This window comes from Trichomycterus rosablanca, chromosome 10, assembly GCF_030014385.1.
Source record: "Trichomycterus rosablanca isolate fTriRos1 chromosome 10, fTriRos1.hap1, whole genome shotgun sequence".
NCBI lineage: Eukaryota > Metazoa > Chordata > Actinopteri > Siluriformes > Trichomycteridae > Trichomycterus > Trichomycterus rosablanca.
In genome coordinates this window covers 3,069,345-3,093,195 of record NC_085997.1, presented here as the reverse complement: position 1 = coordinate 3,093,195, position 23,851 = coordinate 3,069,345, and the positions used below count along the sequence as shown (strand labels likewise).

The 23,851-nt window shown below is 42.8% G+C and overlaps 1 protein-coding gene across 1 annotated transcript; it reads left to right on the top strand.

The window, feature by feature from the left end:
- The first annotated feature begins 1,696 nt into the window (after positions 1–1,696).
- On the top strand, positions 1,697–20,651 carry itgb3b (integrin beta 3b). Its single transcript, XM_063003542.1, has 12 exons — positions 1,697–1,944; positions 3,305–3,467; positions 3,551–3,712; positions 4,265–4,360; positions 4,480–4,569; positions 5,336–5,470; positions 7,810–8,236; positions 13,788–14,010; positions 15,294–15,394; positions 15,686–15,805; positions 18,369–18,535; positions 19,940–20,651. Exons 1-12 carry the CDS (start codon positions 1,712–1,714, stop codon positions 20,006–20,008), a joined length of 1,986 nt encoding a protein of 661 aa, XP_062859612.1. The 5' UTR covers positions 1,697–1,711; the 3' UTR covers positions 20,009–20,651.
- Positions 20,652–23,851: the final 3,200 nt, after the last annotated feature.

Genomic DNA, 23,851 nt, shown 5'->3' with positions numbered 1-23,851 from the left:
TTTTCCATGATCTGGGCAGGAACATGTAGTATATCTGCAACCTTATCATCAATCCGACATTCCACTTCTGATAAATGTCCTATTAATTCAGGAAATCTTGCGCAAAATGCTCTCAGACTCGAATACGTCTGGGTTTAAGGGTGTTTTTTTTCTCTGTAGGCATTACTCATATGGATGAGTCAAATAAAGTCAAAAGTTTATGTGCACTTGTTTACATGTAAGATTTGGACATTAAGATTGTCTGAAAAATATACATACAACATAATTAATATTTGATCATATCTTCTTTAGCTTCTTTCACCCCGATTAGCCAAACCTTTATGAAGCTCCTGGCACAGTCCTGGTTAAATTCTTGATCATTTCATTTACTGAGATTTTCTTTTGTTTTGAGTCTCTGTTCTATTGGAACACCCAACTGCAGCTATGATTTAACCTTCTGACTGATGGTTTTAGGTTCTTCTAGAGAATACTTGAGAGTTGTTGGGTATAAGGGCCTCTTCTGTATTTCTGTATACATCTTTGTTTCACCAGACTACAAAACTCATTTCTATAATCAGCAACAATCTTCACGTGCTTTAAAGGCCAGATCTTGGAGCAGAGACTTTCTTGGTCTTACATGGCAGGTTCCAAGCTCATGGTGATGTAAAGTTTGCTTGGCTGTAGACAGTAATCCCTGTGTTCCAGCGGCTTCTAAATAATACCAGATTTGTTTCATAGTGCTTCTTGGAATACATTTGGCCATCCCAACAATCTTCTTTTTCAGTGTCCAAGAGATGAGACCTGAAATTGCTTAAATTGGCTCCAGGTGACATTGCAGACTTCTGAATAACTCACATTTATTTACTTACAGAATGAATTGAAATCCAAAGACTGAAATAAACATAAACTATGAGTGTATGTAAACTTTTGACCTCAAGTGTATTGTGTAGTTTACTGTGTGTGTGTGGTTCAAGTAAACTAAGTGTGTTTTTTGTTGGTTTCAGGCTCTAACATCTGCACTTCTCGAGGAGCCAGCACATGTCAGCAGTGTTTAGCGGTGCATCATTCCTGTGCCTGGTGCTTCCAAGAGGTGTTGTTTCCCTTTCACTTACTGTGTAGTTACATCATAGAGAAAACGTATTCAGCCGGGTGACTATATAGACATGATTGGCTATGTCTAGGAGGGTGGCCCTGTCTAGGGCATTTGCCAGCTGTGTCTATCGGATGCCCGAATTTATAGCACTGCTTAGATTCAAACTCAAGAATTTCCGACAAGCTAAATAATTGTGACTAACATGGATCAGTCACGTCATGCATTACTTACTCCTTGTTCTTATAATCCATCAGGATTTTGGTGTAGATGTTCCCGGCGCCTCCCGCTGTGACTTAAAGAAGAACCTGTTGAAATCAGGATGCAGGAAGGGTGAACTGGAGTATCCTGTAAGCAAGCTGACCGTTACAGAGGACAGAGCTCTCAGCGATAAAGCGTCAGGATCCACCACCGACGTTACACAGATCTATCCACAGAAACTGGACATCACTCTCAGACCTGGTGAGTCCAATCTGATTTGCTGATTTTCAGAACTAGCTTCTTATCTAAAGCTTCTGTGATGAACTGTAATGAAGCTAATGATGGAGTGATTTCTATAGGACAGTGATAGCTCAGCAGTCAAGGTACTGGACCAGTAATCGAAAGATTTTCTCTTCCCTAGACGACTCCCGGATTTTTACGATGCAGGTGCGACAGGTTGTGGACTACCCTGTAGACCTGTACTATCTGATGGACCTGTCCTACTCGATGAATGATGACCTGACACAGCTGAGGAGCCTGGGAAAAGGTCTGGCGGAGGAGATGAGTAAAACCACCAGTAATCTGCGGATGGGTTTCGGTGCGTTTGTGGACAAACCCTTATCTCCCTACATGTACATCTCTCCACCAGAGGCTGTCAAAAACCCATGCTACTCGTAAGTGATCGATGAAGCTTAGAAAATCTGTATTTTAAAGCTGACTCTTAAAGCATCCATGAAAATATAATGTTTGAATGGTTAAAGCATTTCAGGGGGCTGATTTTGATTATGCAGAGTGTTTTATAGGTAAAAAGGCAATACATTCTTACATAAAGCCCCATGTTTTGTTTTTATTATTAATATTAATAATCACAATTAAAGAGGTGATATGCTAGTGCTTTTCTGTGCTATATAGATATATTATTATTAGTCCACTAATTTAACACACGATTCCCAATTGCACTACATCCATTCTGGCCAAGAAATTCTATAGATCATTGCGCACCCAGTCGCCTGCCACTTCTTTTTACCTGACAGTGTTGGGTTTGCACACAGAGCCATGTTATGCTAAATGTGACTCCACCTTGGCACAGAGATTGCATATTGCAGTGTGAAGAGACCCTGTTTGACCTTCCTTAACTTGACATGGCAAGCAGTCTCTGTGTGGACACCCGGCCAGGTCGGCAGCTCTGCTGAGATTCGAACTCACAAGTTTAAACGCTCCACAGTGGTGTGCTAGCATGTTAGACGGCTGCACCATCCTGTCAAAGATCTATCTCTCTGTCTGTCTATCTATCTATCTATCTATCACTTAAAGCTTAATATGTTGACAGTTCGTGGGGGTAAAACATTTGCTGAACTAAAAACCTCTTAGCAACATCTGTCATCATAGACTTCACAAGCAATCATTAAACTTGCACTTGGTTGGTCTGTGATGCATGTAAGTCATGATTCAGCGGGTTCAGAAGGGGCTCGGTGTTCTGGCATTCCTCCCACAACAAAGCATATTTCAATTCACTCCATGAGACAGCACAAGCATAATGTCCTGTCCTAAATCCACTGTCAGGCTTTGCTGTATTTTAGTGGCTCTAACATTAGTCACCTAAATATAATGAATAATCATTTTCTCTGTATTGAAAATAAACCACTTGATGTGGCTGTTGTTACATAGCAGAAATAGCCACAGTCCCTAATATTCGTGCAGCTATAGAAATTCATGTGTTCCATTGTGTTTAACATAATTTGGGAAATAAGTTGCTAATGATAATCAAGACATTTTAGACAACTGTATGCTTGGAGAACATGTTGCCCCAGTGCACAAAGCAAGATCCATAAAGGCATTGTTGGGTGAGTCTGGTGTGGAAGAACTTGACCCCAACCCCATGGAACACTTTTAGGATTAACTAGAATGAATATGGCAAGCCAGGCCCTCTCATCCAACATGTATCATCAATGTCTGACCTCTAAATGCTCCTCTAAATAAATTGACACAAATTCCTATAAACCCATTCCTTTTTTTTTCATTTCTTGTTAACAGGATCCCTTACAAATGCCAACCACAGTTTGGCTACAGACACGTCCTGTCTCTGACCGAGGAGGTCAGTCGCTTCACAGAGGAAGTGAAGAAGCAGAAAGTGTCTCGGAACAGAGATGCCCCCGAGGGCGGCTTCGATGCCATCATACAGGCAGCTGTATGCAAGGTGGGCATATTCACATCAGAAAATGACTGACTCTGTAAATTTCTATAAAGTCTTTTCCTAACACTTTTTTTTCTTGTTTTCAGGAGAGGATCGGTTGGCGGCCTGGTGCTTCTCACCTGCTTGTGTTCACCACAGATGCAAAAACTCACGTCGCACTGGACGGCCGCTTGGCTGGAATCGTGCAGCCGAATGATGGCGAGTGTCACATCGGTGAAGATAACCTGTACAACATGTCCACGACGTTGGTACGAGCAGATTTATATTCCACATGACGAGTTTGGGATTTTTAATCATATATGACATAGATGCCCCTATATCAATAATGGTTTTTCCACATATGTTACCTATATGATATATTATTATAACATACATGCATCCTCTGGATATATGTAGATGTAAGTTTATAACATACATGAAATACTGTATAACATACATGAAGTACTGTGATATTGTCTAAGCAATTGAGGGCCTTGCTTAAGGACCCAACAGTGGCAACATGGCAGTGGTGGGGCTCGAACCAGCAACCTTTCCTTTACTAGCCCAGTACCTTAACCATAGGCTTCTAAAAATCTACCGCCCAACAACAACTCTGTTGAAAAGTGCATTTAGTCCATCTTGGTTGTCACAGAGAAGGATCCATGTCCCTACTGCACCCAAATTTGTAAGAACCATAAGAGGGCAGCTGCCTTCCAAATGAGACAGCCTTTATCTTAAAAGTGCACACATTCTGCCTGGCTTCTTTTGTATGTATCACAATGTCAGTCTGCATTTTAAATTGTTTTGATATAATCTCACAGGACTACCCGTCTTTGGCCCTGATCACCGAGAAAATGTCAGAAAACAACATCAATCTTATATTTGCTGTGACCAGTCCTGTACTGCCACTGTATAAGGTAAAAAGCAAAACCACATTTAGCACGTTTAGTTTGTCATAACTATAAAGACCTATAGTGTTGGTCCTAAAAACATTACTGTGTGTGTGTGTGTGCGTGTGTGTGTGTGTGTGTTACAGAATTACAGTGATTTGATTCCTGGTACTGCAGTAGGTACTCTGTCACAGGACTCACGCAATGTAATCCAGCTGATCCAAGACGCCTACGCTGTGAGTAAATGTACATTTTATTTCACACAAAATAGACGTTTTCACTGCAATTAAAAGAAGAATCTGTGGTTTGTAAAGAAATGTAGAATTTGATGCCTGCAACACTTTCAAAAAAGTTGGGACTGAGTCAGTTTACCACTGTGTTGCGTCACCTTCCTTGTTAATCACAGTTGTTCGGGCGATTGTACAGTGCAGCAGTTTATTGCACTTTAATGCCCGTCATTGCTAAGATCTTGACCTCTCAGGTTTGTTTGTGACTGTATAATGGCTTGGTGCTCACACAAGACACAGTTGGTTGTGTCTGAGGGTGGGATTGGTTGTATGGATTTGCGCTGATCTTCGCGTTCCTCCACTTCTGCCTCGGGGCTACTAACCAGAATTCTTAGACAGCCTCGAACACACTGCTTCCTTTCCAGTCAGTTTTTTTTCCACCCAGCAGACTTTAGTGGCCAATCTTGTCTGATATGGGCCAATTGTGCCTGCTAGGGGGCACCCACCTGACCGGTAGCAGAGCTGAGATTCGAGGAGTGCTGGTGTGCTAACAAAATGATCCCACTGCACCACCTGGACGCTGCAAATACTTTTTGGGGGTGATATAGGTGTTGCATAATCTTTTTGTCTTCAACAAGTGAAACAATCATGATGATCTAAAAGTATGTGATGTGACAAATTAGTGCAAAAGTACAGAAGAATCAGGATGGTAGTAATACTTTTTCCCAGCACTGTATGTTCTAACTTGTCTGACTTACGTTGTGTTGAACCTCAGAAAATTCGCTCCAAGGTGGAGCTGGAGCTCCTGAATGTTCCAGAAGAATTAAGTCTGTCCTTTAATGCCACCTGTTTGAACAACGAAGTGATCCCTGGACTCCGGTCCTGCTCTGGACTGAAGAGAGGAGACCAAGTGAGTATCCAGTTTAACCATCAGAACGTCTTCTTATCTTATAAGTTAGATATTTCTAACACGAGCTGTCTTCTTTTTACATATCACATCAATGGAGATATAAAATAAGTTTAAGAGAAAAGAAAAAACAGGGTGGAAACTCCTCCTAACTCCTCCTTGATGAATCCTCATACCCACCACCTTTGCCACAGCTCTATATGTTTTTATTTTTTTTAATAAATTAATGAAAAAGGTGGTTTGGTTGCCTAGCATGAAGAGGAAACTCCACTCCCTTCCTTCCCTTACAGTCTCATAATTACTCTCCATTCACTACAGTTGAGGGTGTGGCCTGCACTCGTAACTCAGAGTTTTCTCCTTTAATACTGAATTGTTTTATGTAGTAAAAAGTGCCTACATGTGGTGAAATTAAAAACCATTATTGTGTTATCCTTTTCTGGTTACATATCAGCTCATCTTAGCATTTCTTTAGGAACTGTATCAGGTCTAGCCCCAGATGTTTGCTGCATCACTAGATGTGGGATTTCAGCTTGCATTCACACTTTATCCCTTTCTAATAAATTGACTTGAGGTAGATTTTCCATAACGATTTAAGCCGTTTTACCCATTCCTCCTCTCACTTCTTTGTTCCTAATAACAGCATTCTTAGGAACCGGCCATTCCAGAAGCTTTAGCATAAGTGTTACTTGAAATGAGTTGTGTTGGAGTTTGAGGTTTGTCAGATCACCTGAGGGGTCACGGAGGGGTCTGGAGGGTCATGGCTGGCAAATGGAGCATGAAGGAGCAGATGATTGGCATGTCGGTTCCTCTCAGGTGGCACAGTGTTAATGCCGAGGCCCCGGTTTGGATCTCGGCAGTGCTATCAGCCGACTGGTACACACTGAATGGGAGGAAGGCCGAAGCCCTGCGATGGATTGGTGCCCTCTGTTTTGCAGCCAGTGTTTTCCACAACCCTGACCACAATAAAGTAGTGATGATGTACAGTATTATTACTAATAACTGTCTGAAAACAGACATACAACTCATAAAGGCATAATGTTTATAGATCAGGTTTTACCCTTAACACTTAAATTCTCTAAACAGCCCAAGACATGGCAGTGGGTGGATTGGCTGCTTTAAATTGCCCCTAGGTGTGAGTGTATATGTATGTATTTTGGGTTAGTGTCCTGTTTGAGGTGTGTTTCTGCCATAATGCCCTGTAATGGATTGGCGCCTGGTACAGTTTGCATTGTATAGTTTCAGACTGATGCTAGACCAGCCGTGACCTTGACCAGAATGAAGCGGTGAAACACAAACCATAACCCCAGTAACCCCCGGGACAGCCTGTGCCATCCACATAATAAAACTTTTTTTTCCACTAAGCTCCTACACATGCTTCTGTGCCACGGCATGGCTGTAATATTTCAGCTCACTCCAGTTTTCATTCCAGCGGTCCTCCACAATCTTCACCTCTCACCCCGTATTTACTCTTCCTTATTCAGTCATTACACTTGGTGGAATTCGTTCTTGTGCATTCCGGATAAAAAAATCCCTCACAAAGGATCAGAATCAGGATCAGGAAAAGACTCCCACGTGCACGTACACTGATAAATGACTTGTATTAAATGTTGTGGGTTTTAGTGAGCTCATTTAATGATTAAACACACACACACACACTCACAGACACTTACAGGATGAATGTGTGAGGGTGTAGTTACTTATTTTGCTGAACGAACCTGAAATCAGATGGGTCTGTTTCCTGCTTTCTGCCCTAGTTAACTGAGTCACTACATCCCTTGTGTTGGCTCACAGTATCCAGTCATGATATTTTCCAGACTATTTGCAGTCTCATCGTTCATTTCTGTTTAACAACTGGTTACGGGGCACTCAGGTGGCATAGTGGTAAAATACCAAGAGCCCACTACTGCTGGGATCCAGGGTCTGAATTGCAGTGGTGCTGAGGCCCCTCAATGGACTGGCGACCTGTCTGAGGGTGTTACTGCATTGCCCACTACTGCTGGGATCCAGGGTCTGTATTCCAGTGGTGGAAATCCAAAAGGGAAATGGCCGTGGCCAAGGGCCCTGATGGATTGGCGTCCTGATTACGAGAAAGCTGGACTCACAGTGAACCTGACCAGAATGCAGCAGTGGTAGAAATAAGCTGGTCAAAGTCGTGGTGCAGTAAGACACCCTGGACAGGACATTAATCCATCATGGGGCCTTTATGTCTGTATGTAGACGTCCAACCGGCTGAGAACACCACTGGGGATTCAAACCCTGCATCCCAGCAGTAGGGGGCTAGAGTAATTACCCACTGCGCCACCCGAGCGCCTGTATTTTTATGTATCATGTATTTGTTTTAGGTTTCCTTCAGCGTTGAGGTCCGTGCCCGAGGCTGCCCACAAGAAAAGACCAAGACTTTCACCATCAAGCCCGTGGGCTTCAAAGACACTCTCGAGATCACTGTGGAATTCGAGTGCGAGTGCAAATGCCAAGCGAACGGCCAGCCCGACAGCCCCGTGTGCCACCAAGGGAACGGGACCTACGAGTGCGGGATCTGCCTGTGCCACCCGGGACGACTGGGCCCCAGGTGTGAGTGCGCCGAGGGTGACTACAGCCTCACCGAGCAGGACATGTGCAGCGGGCCCAACCAGGCGGTGTGCAGCGGGCGGGGGGACTGCGTGTGCGGGCAGTGTGTGTGCCACAATAACGACTTCGGCAAGGTTTGGGGAAAGAGGTGCGAGTGCGACGACTTCAGCTGCCTGCGCTATAAAGGAGAGCTGTGCTCAGGTAAGAGACTCTCAGTTTCAGTACGCTGCAGAATGAAGGAGGCTCGTTTTCATGGTGGCACCCAATGGCCATAAGTTTGTGGACACCTGACCTTGAGCTGATTTGATCTCATTCCAAAACCAGAAGCATTAATATGAATATGTATATGAATCTTATTTTGTGACCATAAAGAGAAAATGACACATTGGGTCTGTTCCAAAACCTAGTGAGCTGCCTTGCTGCCTACTGCCTACCTGATCAGCTGCCTCAGTAGAGACAATTCTAATAAGACATCGGATCATAAGGCAGATTATTTAGACGCACTACTTAGACAGCGATTATGTCACTGCAGTTTTTGTTTACCAAGCTAACACAGTTAGCCTCAGGCCATTCAAACCAATGGGCTGAGGTGGCACAACCCACTAGCATGCCGGCTAACGAGCCTGAATTTACAAATAAATGACACTTGTATAGTTACACCTTTTTACAAATTAAAATTAATGAGAATTTATTGACATTTGAAAAGAACTCCATTGGTTGCTTCGCATTTGTCTGCCATATTTGTCAGTAGTGCCGCACTGGGGTGCTGCGGGTTGCCTTCAGCGCTAGGGAAGCATCGGACGCTCCCTTGTTATTCAGTCAGATTATCACTCAGAATTAAGGCACCTCAGTAGGCAGCATTTTAAGGTTTCTAAGAATTTAAACACGCCTTCTTCTCAGGAGCGCGTCTATGTAGAGAGATCACTAGGTTTTCAGGCAGACTCATCAATTATTTGCGCCTCCGTGCCCCCTCTCTTTGACAATATGGCAATGCAGAAGGACAGGACTCTTAACACAACCGGGCAGCACAGTAGCTTAATGGGTAGCACTGTCGCCTCACAGCAAGAAGGTCCTGGGTTCGATTCTTAGGTAGAGTGGTCTGGGTCCTTTCTGTGTGGATTTTGCATGTTCTCCCTGTGTCTGCTTGGGTTTCTCATACAGTCCAACAACATTCAGTCAGGTGAATTGGAGATACAATATTGTTCATGACTGTGTTTGACATTAAACTTAAACTGATGAAACTTGTCATGAATGTAATCAAAGTGTGTATGTAAAAGATGACGTTAAAATCCTAATAAAATAAAACAGCTTTTTCAGGGCATCTATGTGATTATACAGCAGCATGAGGTCAACTTTAGTTTCTACTTATTTTTAAATGCTTTTATACAGAAAATGACCTTTCTTGAGTTCTTGTGGACGCCTTTGTGACGATCTCATAAGGCTGGAATCAGTTAGAATAACACCAGGCCCCTTTTGGCACGGCGCTCCTCTTCATGTAGCGTACAAACTGCCTGCTGACATAAACATGTGTGTGTGTGTGTGTGTGTGTGTGTGTGTGGGCTCAGCGCTCAACCATTAGCGTTTGTGTGTTTGTTTTAGAGCTGCTGATGTTCAGCAGGGTGGAGCAGGTCTGCAGTTCATTTAACATAGTGGAACGTAACCGTATAGACCACTTAACCAGTGTTAGATATATCCGTGTCCCAACTCACGTCTCTGTAGAGATCACTCACTCAACCAGTGTTAGATATATCCATATCCCAACTTATGTCTCTGCAGAGACCACTTACTCAGCAGTGTCCCAACTTTCGTCTTAGCAGACTACTCACTCAGCCAGTGTTAGATATGTCCGTGTCCCAACTCACATCTCTGCAGAGACCACTTACTCAGCAGTGTTAGATATGTCCATGTCCCAACTCACATCTCAGCAGACTACTCACTCAACCAGTGTTAGATATATCCCTGTCCCACTTCTTGTCTATGCAGGCTACTGAGTACCAGCCCACGTTTTACCAGAGACCACTTACTTTATCAAGCAGTGTAAGAAATGTCACGCTGACCTGCCTCATGTCTCTTTAACTACCATTAAGTGCTGTTCTAAATGTAGAACCAGCTGTTTTTGTTATGTCTCTGCTTTTAGTAATACGACATCAAACACTGTTTTCTTTCCGCATATACTTACTGACTCTTTATCACTTAGCAAGTACCCACTGATGTTATCATACCACTGAAATGTGCAGTGGGGGAGGTTTGTCTGGTTAAGCTGGAATTGGTATTGGGCTAAATGTGGACTCATAGGTAATACATTATATGTCTCGGAGTACAAACTCACTTTTACCCTTTGCGATGCTTGCTTTGGTGATACTAACACTTTTTAATTGTATTATTTGTTTAATGTCACATCTTTACATAATCTTTGTGCATATAAATTTTTGTGCATATCATATTACTTTCCTACTATTAAATGTATTATTTTACATATTCTTTATGTTTATACAGTAAGGGCAGTGGTAGCTCCGTGGTTAATATACTGGACAAGCAAGGCCCTTAACTCCCATTTACTTGAATTGAAAGTCCCTTGAGATAAAAGCATCCGCTTAATGTCATAAATGTACAAATCCAATTTTTTGGAAAATTAAAAACAAGAATCTGTGCTTTTTCACTTCATATTTGTGTTGTTCATCACTTTTTTAAGTGACGCAACAACCAGGGTTTGAATACCCAGCATTGTTGTCAGCTGGTCGGGCATTTACATACAGGCATGATTGGCTGTGTCTTGGGAGGTAGGGTAATGGCCAAAGAGGCTGGGGGATCAGATAGGCCTTGGGATGGATTGGCATCCTGTCTGGGGTGTGTTACTGCATTGCACCCGGTGATTCTGGGGAAACCGTACCCACCTCGACCCTAGCAGTCATAAAACATGATTATTAATGAATGAAGCATATTAAATAACCAAAACAAAGATGGATAGATAGATTATTGATCCAGAAGGTAATTAAAGCCCCAGTAGCATGATACAACAATAAAAGTACAGTGTAAAGTATGAATACAAAACAAAAACATACAGCAGATCCAGGGTTTGAATACCCAGCGGTACTGTCGGCTGGTCGGGCGTCTACATACAGGAATGATTCGCTGTTTCTGGAGAGGGTGGGTGATGGCCAAGGAGGCTGGGGTGTCAGAGAGGCCTTGGGACGAATTGGCATCCTGTCTGGGGTGTGTTACTGCATTGTACCCGGTTATTCCGGGGAATCCGGACCCTATTAAATAACTAAAATGAAAAGTCATTTGATACATGCTTAGTTAGTAAAATCGATAGATAGATAGATAGATAGATAGATAGATAGATAGATAGATAGATAGATAGATAGATACTCTATTGATCCCAACAAAACATACACAACAACTAAACCTGAATGGTTTGTGTACTTTACATATAATAGACAACTGTAGCAGCAACAGTGAAGTTGCCAGTTTTCAAGCTGTTCAGATATTTCTGAGTGGTGACCAGATTACATAAATGATACCAGATGAGGAGCTACCAACACAGAATAGTCTACATTTCCTAAGCTGTGAATCGAAGCCCAGTGGATAGTTTATTTAACGTCTGTAAGGCTTGCGTTACTGTTATACATTCACACATGTTAATGATTAAGTGTGTAACAATACACAAATGACAGAATTGTATTGGTACAGTCAGGTTCGCCCTATGCCCTATATTTTCGATACAGAATGAAAAGACTGTGTCAGAGTCAGTCTGGCAACTGAGTCTATGTTAAGAAATCAGCACAGACAGGAAATTTTATATAAGTCCAAAGTACAAATCAAGCAAATCGAGATAAAGAAATGATCTGGTGTTCATCAGCTTGATGTCATTTCCGGTAGCTCCTTGCAGTTAGTCAACCAAAACGGCTTTTCAGGTAGCTGTCAGATCATGTAAAGAAGTAAAGGCTGTGTTTCTTTATATATATATATATATATATATATATATATATTCTTTATGCATTTTCTCCCCTTTATCTTCCTTTTTTTTTGCGTGTCCAATTGCCCGATTGCATCATGTTTCCTCTCCAACAATGCCGATCCCCGCTCTGATTGAGGAGAACGAAGCTAACCCATACCCCCTCCGACACGTGGGCAGCATGCTGTATGCATCTTATCACCTACACTTTGACGAGTGCAGTGCAGCTCAGCGTTGTGTACGGAGAGACACACCCTGAGAGCACTCTTTTCTCATCTCTGTGCAGACGCCATCAATCAGCCAGAAGAGGTCGTAATTGCACCAGTCATGAGAGAGAGACCCCATCCGGCATAGGCCCGCCCATCTGAACAACAGGCCAATCGTTGTTCATGTGGCCGCTCAGCCTTAGCCGGTAGGCAGAGCTGAGATCCGATACATTGTATTCGAGATCCAGCTCTGGTTCCAGCGTGTGTTTTTACCGCTGCGCCACCTGAGCGGCCGTAAAGGCTGTGTTTCAATTTAACTCGTTGGCACGGAACAAAAGTATGGACACTATTGCAGAAAGAGCTAATTACATTTATAAAGCACAAGTATGTTTCTCATGCTTAATACTTAAAATGTTAAATTTAGTTTGTAATTATGTAGATTTCTATTAATATTGGCATGAGGCCACATCATGGGGGGGTACATGACCACCTTTAATCAGGTTAGGCTGTTTTATTCAATTATTCTGTTCGGATGCTTCAGCTAGGGGTCGCCACAGTGGATCATTTGTCCAGTGGATCACAGTGGATCACATATTTTAATTGGGACCATTTTAAAAAAGAATGCCCTTCCTAATGCAACCCATTCTTTACTAAGGTGCTCTGAAATGCCCACCACCACCCCTCCAATGCGCCTTATGTATTTCGGAGCCCAGCCCGGGATTTACCATAACACCATACAAGTTGATATGTTAGACAGTTTCAATAATGAACACTAGGCGCTCAGGTGGCGCAGCGGCCACAGGTTTGGGCGTGGCTCTCCGTGCGCGAAGCCAACCTCATGGGCAGATCCACCGAAGTGTGGGTGAATAAGAAGGGATCAGTAGACTGCGCACACCTCCTCCTTGAACACTGTTGAGGTCCCCAGTGGCGGATTGAGTACTCTAAATTGAGAGAAAAAGGGGGTAAAATGCAAAGTAGATCATCAACAATATATAATAATAAAAATGAACACACACTAATGGACATTTCTGCTAAGCTGGTGCTCATTGTGGTCACAGCACCGCCATCAATTTAAGCCAAACGTTAGATCATTCTTAACATCTTTACATCTCTCGCAGACTCAAGAACAACATTTCCTTTTATAGCAAACTACAGGGAAGTTTACGTCACTCCGACAGGGGCTAAGAGAAGTACCTCTAGTATTACACTTCAAGAAGTGCATCCAGCCTGAATGGCCCACTTGGGCATGAGCTTCGTTTCTGTGCATGCGAGGAATGCGCAGCTCGTCACGAGATGTATTTTTATGGGCAAACTCGTAGCTCCGCCGGACAAAACATGGTGTGCTTTTCCAGAAAACATTGCACGACGTGTAATCACTCTGGATATTAGACAGGACCATGGGGTAGGAGTAAATCTTCACCAGATGGGCTTTAGATGCTTTTGAGCGTTTACATTTGGCAGGGCATACTTGTTCTTTCATTGACTTCAAAAGATTGACTTCTATTACCTCAACTACTCAGAGCCTTGTTATTCATTTCCTGGCACGTACCGCCGTGCTGATTGTGTGTTCTTTCGCATTACCTTTCAGGTCATGGCACGTGCTCGTGCGGCTTCTGCCAGTGTAACCCGGATTGGTCTGGTGAGAACTGTAACTGCTCCACCCGTACGGACACCTGCATGTCCAGCCTGGGGTTGTTGTGTAGCGGGCGTGGTCAGTGTGTGTGTGGTAGCTGTGAATGCACACAGCCCGGGGCTTATGGGTCCACCTGTGATAAGTGTCCCACCTGTCCTGACGCCTGCACTATGAAGAAGTGAGTAAAGCACAGTCTTGATTTGCCAGTTTGTTTTCTGATGTTTGCTTGTTTGAATCCCTGCTGTTTCTTTACAGTCACATTCTAAAATTCTAATTGGTGCTCAGGTGGTGCAGTCTGTTAAGCTAGCCTACCACCACTAATATCTAGGTTTAAATCTTAGCAGTGCTATTGGCCAGCCTGGAATCTACACAGACATTATAGGCTTTGTCTGAGCGGAATGGCTGAAGCCCTGCGATGGATTGGTGCCTTGTGCCCATTGTTTTCTGGTGGAACTAGACCCCCCCTGTCCTGACCAGGATAAAGCTGTTGATGGAAATGAAATGGCACAACTACTGTAGGCTAATGGCAGGCACTGTTTAAAGAAGCAGGCACTGAAGGCAACAAATAAAGAAGTCATACAGACACAATAGGCTGTGTTCAGGAGATTGAGGTCCTATGATGGTCTGGCAACCTCACTGACTCACTCACTTTATTAACCGCTTATCCAATCAGGGTCGCGGGGGGGTGTTGAAGCCTGTCCCAGCTTTTCAATGGGTGCAAGGCACACAGTAACAGTGCCAGCGCCAGTCCATCGCAGGGCAGACACACACACACACACACACCTATAGGGCAATTCCGAAGCTCCCGGGTGGCTCGGTGGGTAGCACTGTCGCCTCACAGCAAGAAGGTCCTGGGTTCGATCCCCAGGCAGGGCGGTCCGGGTCCTTTCTGTGCGGAGTTTGCATGTTCTCCCCGTGTCTGCGTGGGTTTCCTCCGGGAGCTCCGGTTTCCTCCCACAGTCCAAAAACATGCAGTTAGGTTAATTGGAGACACTGAATTGCCCTATAGGTGAATGGGTGTGTGTGTGTGTGTGTATGTGTGTCTGCCCTGCGATGGACTGGCGCCTCGTCCAGGGTGTTACTGTGTGCCTTGCGCCCATTGAGAAGCTGGGATAGGCGGTTAAGAAAGTGAGTGAGTGAGTGATTTATTACACCTTGATAATAATTACATAATTAGAACGGGTGTCCCAATACTTTTGTCCGTATAAAGTTTGTCTGTTCAAAGCATATGTAAACTCTGGACCCAAACTGTATCCAAAGCTCCAGATAGTTGTACAGTCCACGTTTACATTTTTGTGTAGTGATGCATGTTTTTACAATCTATCATTACAGACCTATGAAATATGGGGCGTTATCTAGAGGATTAGGATTCATGGAGAATCGTGTGCATTTGACATCTAACCACTATTAATCAGAATGCACTGATAACGTGAAATCTAATCTGCGGTGTGATTTCTGTAGGGATTGTGTGGAGTGTAAGCATTTTCAGAGAGGCAGGCTCTTCGAAGAGGAGAGCTGTGCTCGGATTTGCAGAGATGAAATCGTACTGGTCGATGATCTGGGTAAGAAACCTTGTTTTTATCTGGAACTTGAATGAATGTTTTTGGAAATGTGTCAATCGGGCTAGGATCCAGTAGTTCAAATTCCCAGTTGTGCTATCAGCCAGTCAGGAATCAACATACAGTTATGATTGGCTATTCTGAGAGGAACGGGGGTGGCCGAGGCCCTGCAATGGATTGGCGTCCTGTCTTGGGTGGCCGAACAGCCTACCCATTGCAAGATGCCTATGTCAGTTCACTCTCAATGCAAAAAAAATAACTAAATAAATGTTAATTTCCCTTCCTGCTTCACAGTTTTTCATGATAAGAACGCAGTAAATTGCACCTATAAGGACGAGGACGATTGTGTCCAGAGGTTCCAGTACTACGAGGACAACAGTGGGAAATCTATTCTGTCTGTGGTGAAGGAGCCAGGTAATTGTGCACATACACACAGATACCCGGCGTGTACAATATTAACACACAGCACAGCGGGAGTTGTGGTTTGACCTTACGAATACAAATTACGTCTATTTTTGTGTAAATTAAATTAATTCACTAAATTTTCCATTTAACTTTAATATAAACAGTCAGCAAAGTCATGTTTGCTTGCAAGGTAAAGTTTACCCTTTTTTACTGGCACTACAAAGCAAATAAAGCACATTGTTTCTCACATTTTTCAAACAATGGGCCTAGGAATGGGCCCTCCGAGGATTATTGAGAACTAAATCCTGGGGCTTTGATATCAGTAAACCAAATGATATCAGTAAATCAAATGTCTAAATAATGATAAGTAATAAGTTGTTAATATTTGGAAAGTATTGACTAAAACCGTGCTCAGTTGGCACACCTGTAAATTACCTGGTCCATTACTGCTGGGATCCAGAGCCTGAATCCCTGGCCAATCAGGCAACTTCATAAACTGAAGTGGTTTGTGGCCTGTCCCTCTTCGGACCACTGTCTGTTGGTTCCTACCACGGCTGCCTGTGACACCCCTTGCTGTTTCAGAGATACATCTAACCCAAACGTCTCTCTGTAATGATTTCAACCTTATTAAAGTCACTCAGATCTTTATGTCCGATCAGATCTTCTGCTAATCAATATATAAAATTAATTCTGTAAAATATATGATATAAATGATGCTTAAAATTTTGAGGGCAACTGTTTGGGGAAGCTCACCAATTTTTTTCTGAATCTTGTGGAAAACCTTTTATTACCTCAGTGGGGGGAATGTACCTCCATATAAATGCCAATGGTTTTGGAATGAAGTGAAATAAGCACATGGTCAAGTGTCTATATGCTTTTACTTTTTTTTTTTTTTGATGTATTTAAATAATCCAGAGTGTGTCAGTAGCAGGTGAGTTAAAATCCAGGTACACTGCGATTTCCAGATGCACGTCTGAGTGTATGCGTGTGTGTTTTTGCATTTTTTAGCTTTTTAAGCAATCATGATGAGGGTGTGGGTCATTAAATCAGTAAATGGCCGGATCCTGCAGCGAAAGCCGACCTCCCTCTCTTTAACAAACCCACATGTGAAACGTGGGCTGCATTAAACACCCAGAAACACAAGAATCAAGGAAGACAGAAAGCACCGAGTCTAGTAAAGCAGGGCAATAAAGAGCAACCCAGCTACTGGGAAACGTGCTGACACGGCACAGCGCTCGACATGTAATCAGACAGGAAGCATGAAGAGGCTGACGGGTCAGATATTAGTGCTGCATGACAAAGAAAGTGTGAAATGACGTGAAGAAGTTGGGTTTGTGGGTTGCGTTTCGCTCACATATTCAACCTTTAAGTCTTGGAATAGAGCTTATTAACGTTCTCATTTGTCATTTTGGGGTTTTTTGGGGGTCTAATTTTTAAAATGCTGCACTGTTCCAAGATGACATTTGCAGACAGGTGGGGAAGTTGCCATAAAGTATCAGGTTTGTATATAAATTGCCACAAAAAGTGGAATCATATCATTTGTACTGTATAATTCAGTGTATACTATATAACTGACAGCATTGTGTGCACCTAAAACACCTGAACTGTATTATTCGGATAGGTGTCTACATACATTTGGCTGTATAGTTTAAACTGCAGCATTTACAGTATGTACATATGACATATTTAAGTGTGTCTGTGCTTCGCTTCTGAATACGTTCATATTAACAATTAACCTGAGCACAGTGGCAAGCGGTAAAACCGAGCTCAAAAGCAGCCAATCTTTGTCATACATGACGCTTAACATAGCGCAGCAGCAAGGTAAGCGCCATCGACTTACTCCAACAGAAATTATGGCACGCCGCCCAGGTGGGGCAGCAGGATATTCCGCTAGCACACCAGCACCGAGATTCTGAACTTCTCAGCTCGAAATTCGGCGTTGCCACCGTTCGACTGGGCACCATCTAGCGGGCAAAATTGGCAGTGCCTGCAGGGAGGGATGACCGGACTATGTGGGCGGGGTCTTCAAACGCTGTGTAAGGACCCTGATTGGCGGATAGAGGCGCCTGTGCAGAGTGCATGGGTGGAAAAGGGTTCCGTTAACGGCTGCACAAGGGTCGGAGGAGGCGTGAGCAGCAATATACCCACCTCGACTGCAAAATCCCCAGCAGTGGACGACAAATTGACTACACTAAATTGGGAGAAAATGGGAGAAATGCATAAACAAAAATAGAAAAAAAGGAATGATGGCACAGAAGCGCATAGCATATCATGTGAACACATAGTTAGACCAGCCAGTCCAACTTCTGCATGTTTTGGGCAATGTTTTGGGCAACTCTCACAGACAGTACTCAAGGGTGCGAATTAAACCCAGGCTATTAGTGCGCCGCCCACTGTACCAGCTGTGTTCCTGTGCTACACTTGGTTTCTTTAAGCATAGCAAAATAATGCCTAAATATTGTTATTTATATAGGAGTAAGGGTAAGTTTGAGCTCATTTCTAAGTGTGCTTTACCATGAAACCACGGTACATATGCTGTTTCCTGACTGTAATGTACGTCCTGCTGTTCTAGACTGCCCTAAAGGCCCCGACATCCTGGTGGTGCTGCTCTCCGTTGCCGGAGCTGTACTCATCCTGGGTCTCGTCTTCTTACTCATCTGGAAGCTGCTGGTCACTATCCACGACCGGCGAGAATTCGCCAAGTTCGAGGAAGAACGCGCACGGGCCAAGTGGGACATGGTACGCCTGCTGGCACCTCATGCATTATTAGCAAAAAGCTTACACGATCGTCGACACGTTCACTCGTTATACAGCCAGTCAGGAGGAGAGGAGAAAGCTTGTTGCTGTTAGTATTTCAGACATGCCAGCGAGTCCAGCTGCTAAATCATGGATGTGGGCGGAATGATTTTATTGTCTCTGTGGCATGCTGTTTTCCCCACGGAACAAAGAACGCCTCCGTACCCCTGGGCAGGTTTGGCTTTGAATTAGGGCTGGATAATTAGGCTTACACTAACACACCAGAGTTTCAGCCACATGTGCTTCAGTCTAACGGCTCTGATAGACATTAGCTTCATTTTGCTTACAATTTAAACATTTATATTCACTTTATACTGACCACAAACTTAATGTTGTTGTAACGAAACATCTGGATTTTGTTTCTTATCCGAAAATATTCCTCTTCTCTAATATTTCTCTGTACTTGACATTACATTTTAAAACCACCTCCTTGTTTCTACACTCACTGTCCATTTTATCAGCTCCACTTACCACTTATAGAAGCTTATAGAAGCACTTTGTAGTTCTACAATTACTGACTGTAGTCCATCTGTTTCTCTCCATGCTTTTTAACCCACTTTCACCCTTTTTTTTTCAATGGTCAGGACCCCCACAGGACCACCACAGAGCAGGTATTATTTAGGTGGTGGATCATTCTCAGCACTGCAGTGACACTGACATGGTGGTGGTGTGTTAATGTGTGTTGTGCTGGTATGAGTGGATCAGACACAGCAGTGCTGCTGGAGTTTTTAAATACCGTGTCCACTCACTGTCCACTCTATTAGACACTCCTACCTAGTCGGTCCACCTTGTAGATGTAAAGTCAGAGACGATCGCTCATCTATTGCTGCTGTTTGAGTCGGTCATCTTCTTGACCTTCATCAGTGGTCACAGGACGCTGCCCACGGGGCGCCGTTGGCTGGATGTTTTTGGTTGGTGGACTATTCTCAGTCCAGCAGTGACAGTGAGGTGTTTAAAAACTCCAGCAGCGCTGCTGTGTCTGATCCACTCATACCAGCACAACACACACTAACACACCACCACCATGTTAGTGTCACTGCAGTGCTGGGAATGATCCACCACCTAAATAATACCTGCTCTGTAGTGGTCCTGTGAGAGTCCTGACCATTAAAGAACAGGGTGAAAGAAGACATGAAACATATGTAGAGAAACAGATGGACTCAATCAGTAATTGTACGACTACAAAGTGCTTCTATATGGTAAGTGGAACTGATAAAATGGACAGTGAGTGTAGAAACAATGTTACGGTTGATCGGTGTATATACTGTATATATTTATATTTATTGGGCAATTAACATAACTTTGGTCCACATTAACGTCTTTTCTTTTCCTTCGTCTTTATTCCAGGGACACAACCCTCTTTATAAAGGTGCTACCTCCACGTTCACGAACATTACCTATCGAGGAAAGGACTGAGCACTGCTGGAGCCATTGGAGATGAACATATTCTTCTTCATGTCTGTTCGATCTATTCCAGTTGTTGTATTAATAGAGTTTGAAGGATGTACATTTTAGTCTGTAAATATAACGGCTGTATGTAGAGATAACTAATCATTGTGACTCGTGCTAGCATCTTCCTCGTTCCGTTTCCTGAATACGGGCCTTAAGTTTGAGATAAAAGACCGACGGATGTTTCAAAACTATTTCTGTTGAATGTTAACACGCTTACATCGAAGAAGCATTTCCGATGCTTGTACCATCAGTCTGTCGCAGTTGTCCAGGCTGTGATGAAAAAAATGTGTCACATTTCCCGAGCCGAACACTGCTCTAGCTCAAAACTCAGCGGTACTATCGACCTGGCCAGGTATCCAACAGACACAATTGGCTGTGTCGCAGGGAGGAAATGCGACCTCACGATACGGCTCTCTTCGAGAATCCGGTGCTGACAGGTGAAAAGAAGCAGCCGATGACAGCTCACGTCTGCAGCCAGCAGGGGGGTGGTGCAAGCGGCAAGGGGATTGCGGGGAATTAGAAACAACAATTAATTTGGTTTGTAAATATAAATGTATATGTGTTCATTATTTGTAATGTTTGTCTATTAAAGCTTTTTCCAATTTTATTTTGCTTACTTTTTTGCTCACATTGTTTTATCACCACTTTATCCTGGTCAGGGTCACAGTCCAGCTTCCCCAGAATCCTTAGGCACAATGCAGTTACACACCACAGATGGGACACCACTGTAGCCATCCCTCAGTCAAAAGTAGTCACTTATGCCTATATGTATGTAGATGCCTGAACGGCCAACTGCACCGCTGGGGATTCGAACCTGCCGAGTCAACCGAACATGACCCGGCCACTCCGAAGCTTTCATTTAGTTTTTTTGAGCCTTTAAGAGTGAAATGTGGCCACAAAGTTGACAGATTTGTGCAAGGTACAGCTCACTTTTAAAAATTCTGGCTGGTTATACTCAAATATGTTGGGTACGATGATGACATTTTGTATTGGCCGCTCGAGCGGCGCAGTAAATCATGCTAGCCCTTTATCATTGGGATCCAGGGTTTGAATCCCCAGTGGTGCTATTATTGGTGGACAGGATGGAGTCCTGTCCAGGGTGTGTTACTGCATTGCAGCCAGAGATTCAAGGGGAACTGAACCCATTGTGACCCTGACCAGGATAAAAGGTGGTCAAACATGAAAATGAATGATGAATGAATGACATTTTATCAGCGTGAGCCTGAAGACTATAAAATGAAGGATATGTCTGTTTCTCATCTACAGTATTTATGCATAAGTCATCATTACATTTTGCTCACCATTAAATGTCTTCATTTGCAGCTTTCAGTGTTGGATAGGCTCACCGAGTCTGTACCTATTTGTAAGAAAATAACAACAGCAACCAGGCAGCCAGCTGTCTGCTATTAAGCAATTATTACATACATTCCTCTATTAACACTTACTGGTTTACATCATTGCAGTGTTTACTATGGCGCGACACGCTAATTACCAGTTTGTATTCCAGAGATAGGTTTAAATGTAATGACCGGTTCCATGTTCCGTGACCCGTCATTTATATTGTAGGCTACACAAACACTCATTTTAAAGAAAACTTGTCATTGTTTCATTTGCCAGAGCAGAGAGAGAATGAAAGAAAATCCCAGGTCAACAGTTTTTGTATTGAAATGAAGAAAACAAATTAATTCAAAATATAATGAAGAAATATAAAGTACAGCGAAAAACAAGTGTGAATTCTATGAGCTAAAAGGTAGATAAAGTAAATAAAGCCTGGAATTAAAAATAAATACATTTTGGGGGGTATTTCTAGATATTCTAGCAGTGTTACCGGTGTTATCGACCAACTGGGCATCTACACAGGCACGATCGGCTATGTCTAAGGTGGCCTTGCGCCCAGTGTTTCCCGGAGGAACCGGACCTGCTGTGATCATGACCAGGATTACAGACACGATTGGCTATGTCTAAGATGGCCTCACGCCCAGTGTTTTCCAGAGGAACCGGACCTGCTGTTATTCTGACCAGGATTATCGGCCAACTGGGCATCTATACAGACACATTTGGCTAAGTCTAAGGTGGCTTTGCGCCCAGTGTTTCCTGGAGGAACCAAACCTGCTGTTATTCTGACCAGCATGAAGCGACGAAATGAAATTTGATAGATTTTGATATTTTATTTGTTTTATTATTAAAATGTGATCTGATTGGTGTAAAGTACAGCAAAAACAAGAGTGAATTCTATGAGCTAAAAGGTAGATGTAAAAAAAATTACATTTCAAATAAAGCCTGGAACTAAAAATAATACATTTGGGGTATTTCTAGATATTGTTGGGTAATAGCATCACTTATATTCAATGTAAACACAAAGCATCCACAGTTTACATTCACCACAGGTAGAACTATTGGATGTTCTTTTTTATATTAGCATTTGCAGAACATAAAGACAAATCATTTATTATTTTTTATGGCCCGAAAGACGAAAAGTCTAATTTCTTCATTTTATGCATTAGCAATGTCTGCCACCCAGTGGTCATTTTTTTAAATGTTTAACCCCACAACCAGACTCATTTTTATACTATCAAATACATATTTTTACAGTTACTATCAAAGCTGTTTTTTTTCTGTACAGTATCATTATGGTTTTGTTTATAATTGTGATGTTTTATTTAGAATAAAGTCAGTTCAGGAATGGTTTTTTTTATTACAGTTCACATGAATAAACAATGAATAAATATTAACCATATATAAACAGTTTAATATTTTTAGATTTTTTTGTACAAAAACTGTAGCAGGTCATGCAAACTATGCAGCAGAGTAGAAAACGGGTTTCAAAAAGTAGTAATTAATTACTACTTCATCCTGGTTAGTGTTGCAGTAAGTCAGGAACCACATAACTATGCCACTCCAGATGCTACTGCACCCAGTGAAATTTTGAGAATAATGAGCAGATCAATGCCAAATTGTTTTTTATTTCTGTAGAACATTTGTTAACATTGTTAGATAAGTGCTGATGGTGGCTTATCCAGCAAATTCCTTTAATTCAGTCTCACAAATACATCTAACTTCACTGATCACATCACTGATCACCCAATTCCAGCATGCTTACATAAACATTTACTAATTGCCATCTTATAGCCCTTACTTACTATAGTAAACACATCCCTTAACCTTGGGTGCACAATTTTTTAAAATGTGCAGTCATTAAACCCCTGATTAAGAAACCGGAACTACAAAATTAAAGTATGGTGTTCCACAGGGGTCAGTGTCGGGAACACTGTTATTTACATTTTACAAATCAGCCCGCTACTGAGATTCCGGGGATCCGGCGTTCGAATATGAGCAGTGCATTCGGCTGGTTGTGGTGGCTCGGTGGGTAGCACTGTCGCCTCACAGCAAGAAGGTCCTGGGTTCGATTCCCAGGTGGAACGATCTGGGTCCTTTCTGCCCTAGGTGTGTGTGAATGTGTGTGTCGATCAGCTGGGCATCTACACAGACACGATTAAGGTGTCTAAGGTGGCCTCGCGCCCAATGTTTCCCGGAGGAACCGGACCTGCTGTTATTCTGACCAGACGAATGAAAATGAAACGAAATTTGATAGATTTACATATTTTATTTGTTTTATTAATAAAATGTGATCTGATTAGTGTAAAGTGTAAAAATAATACATTTGGGGTACTTCTAGATATTGTTGGGTAATAGTATCACTTATATTCAGTGTAAACACAAACACGCAGGTAGAAATATTAAATGTTTAAGAAACCGAAACTACAAAATTAAAGTATGGTGTTCCTCAGGGGTCAGTGTCAGGAACAC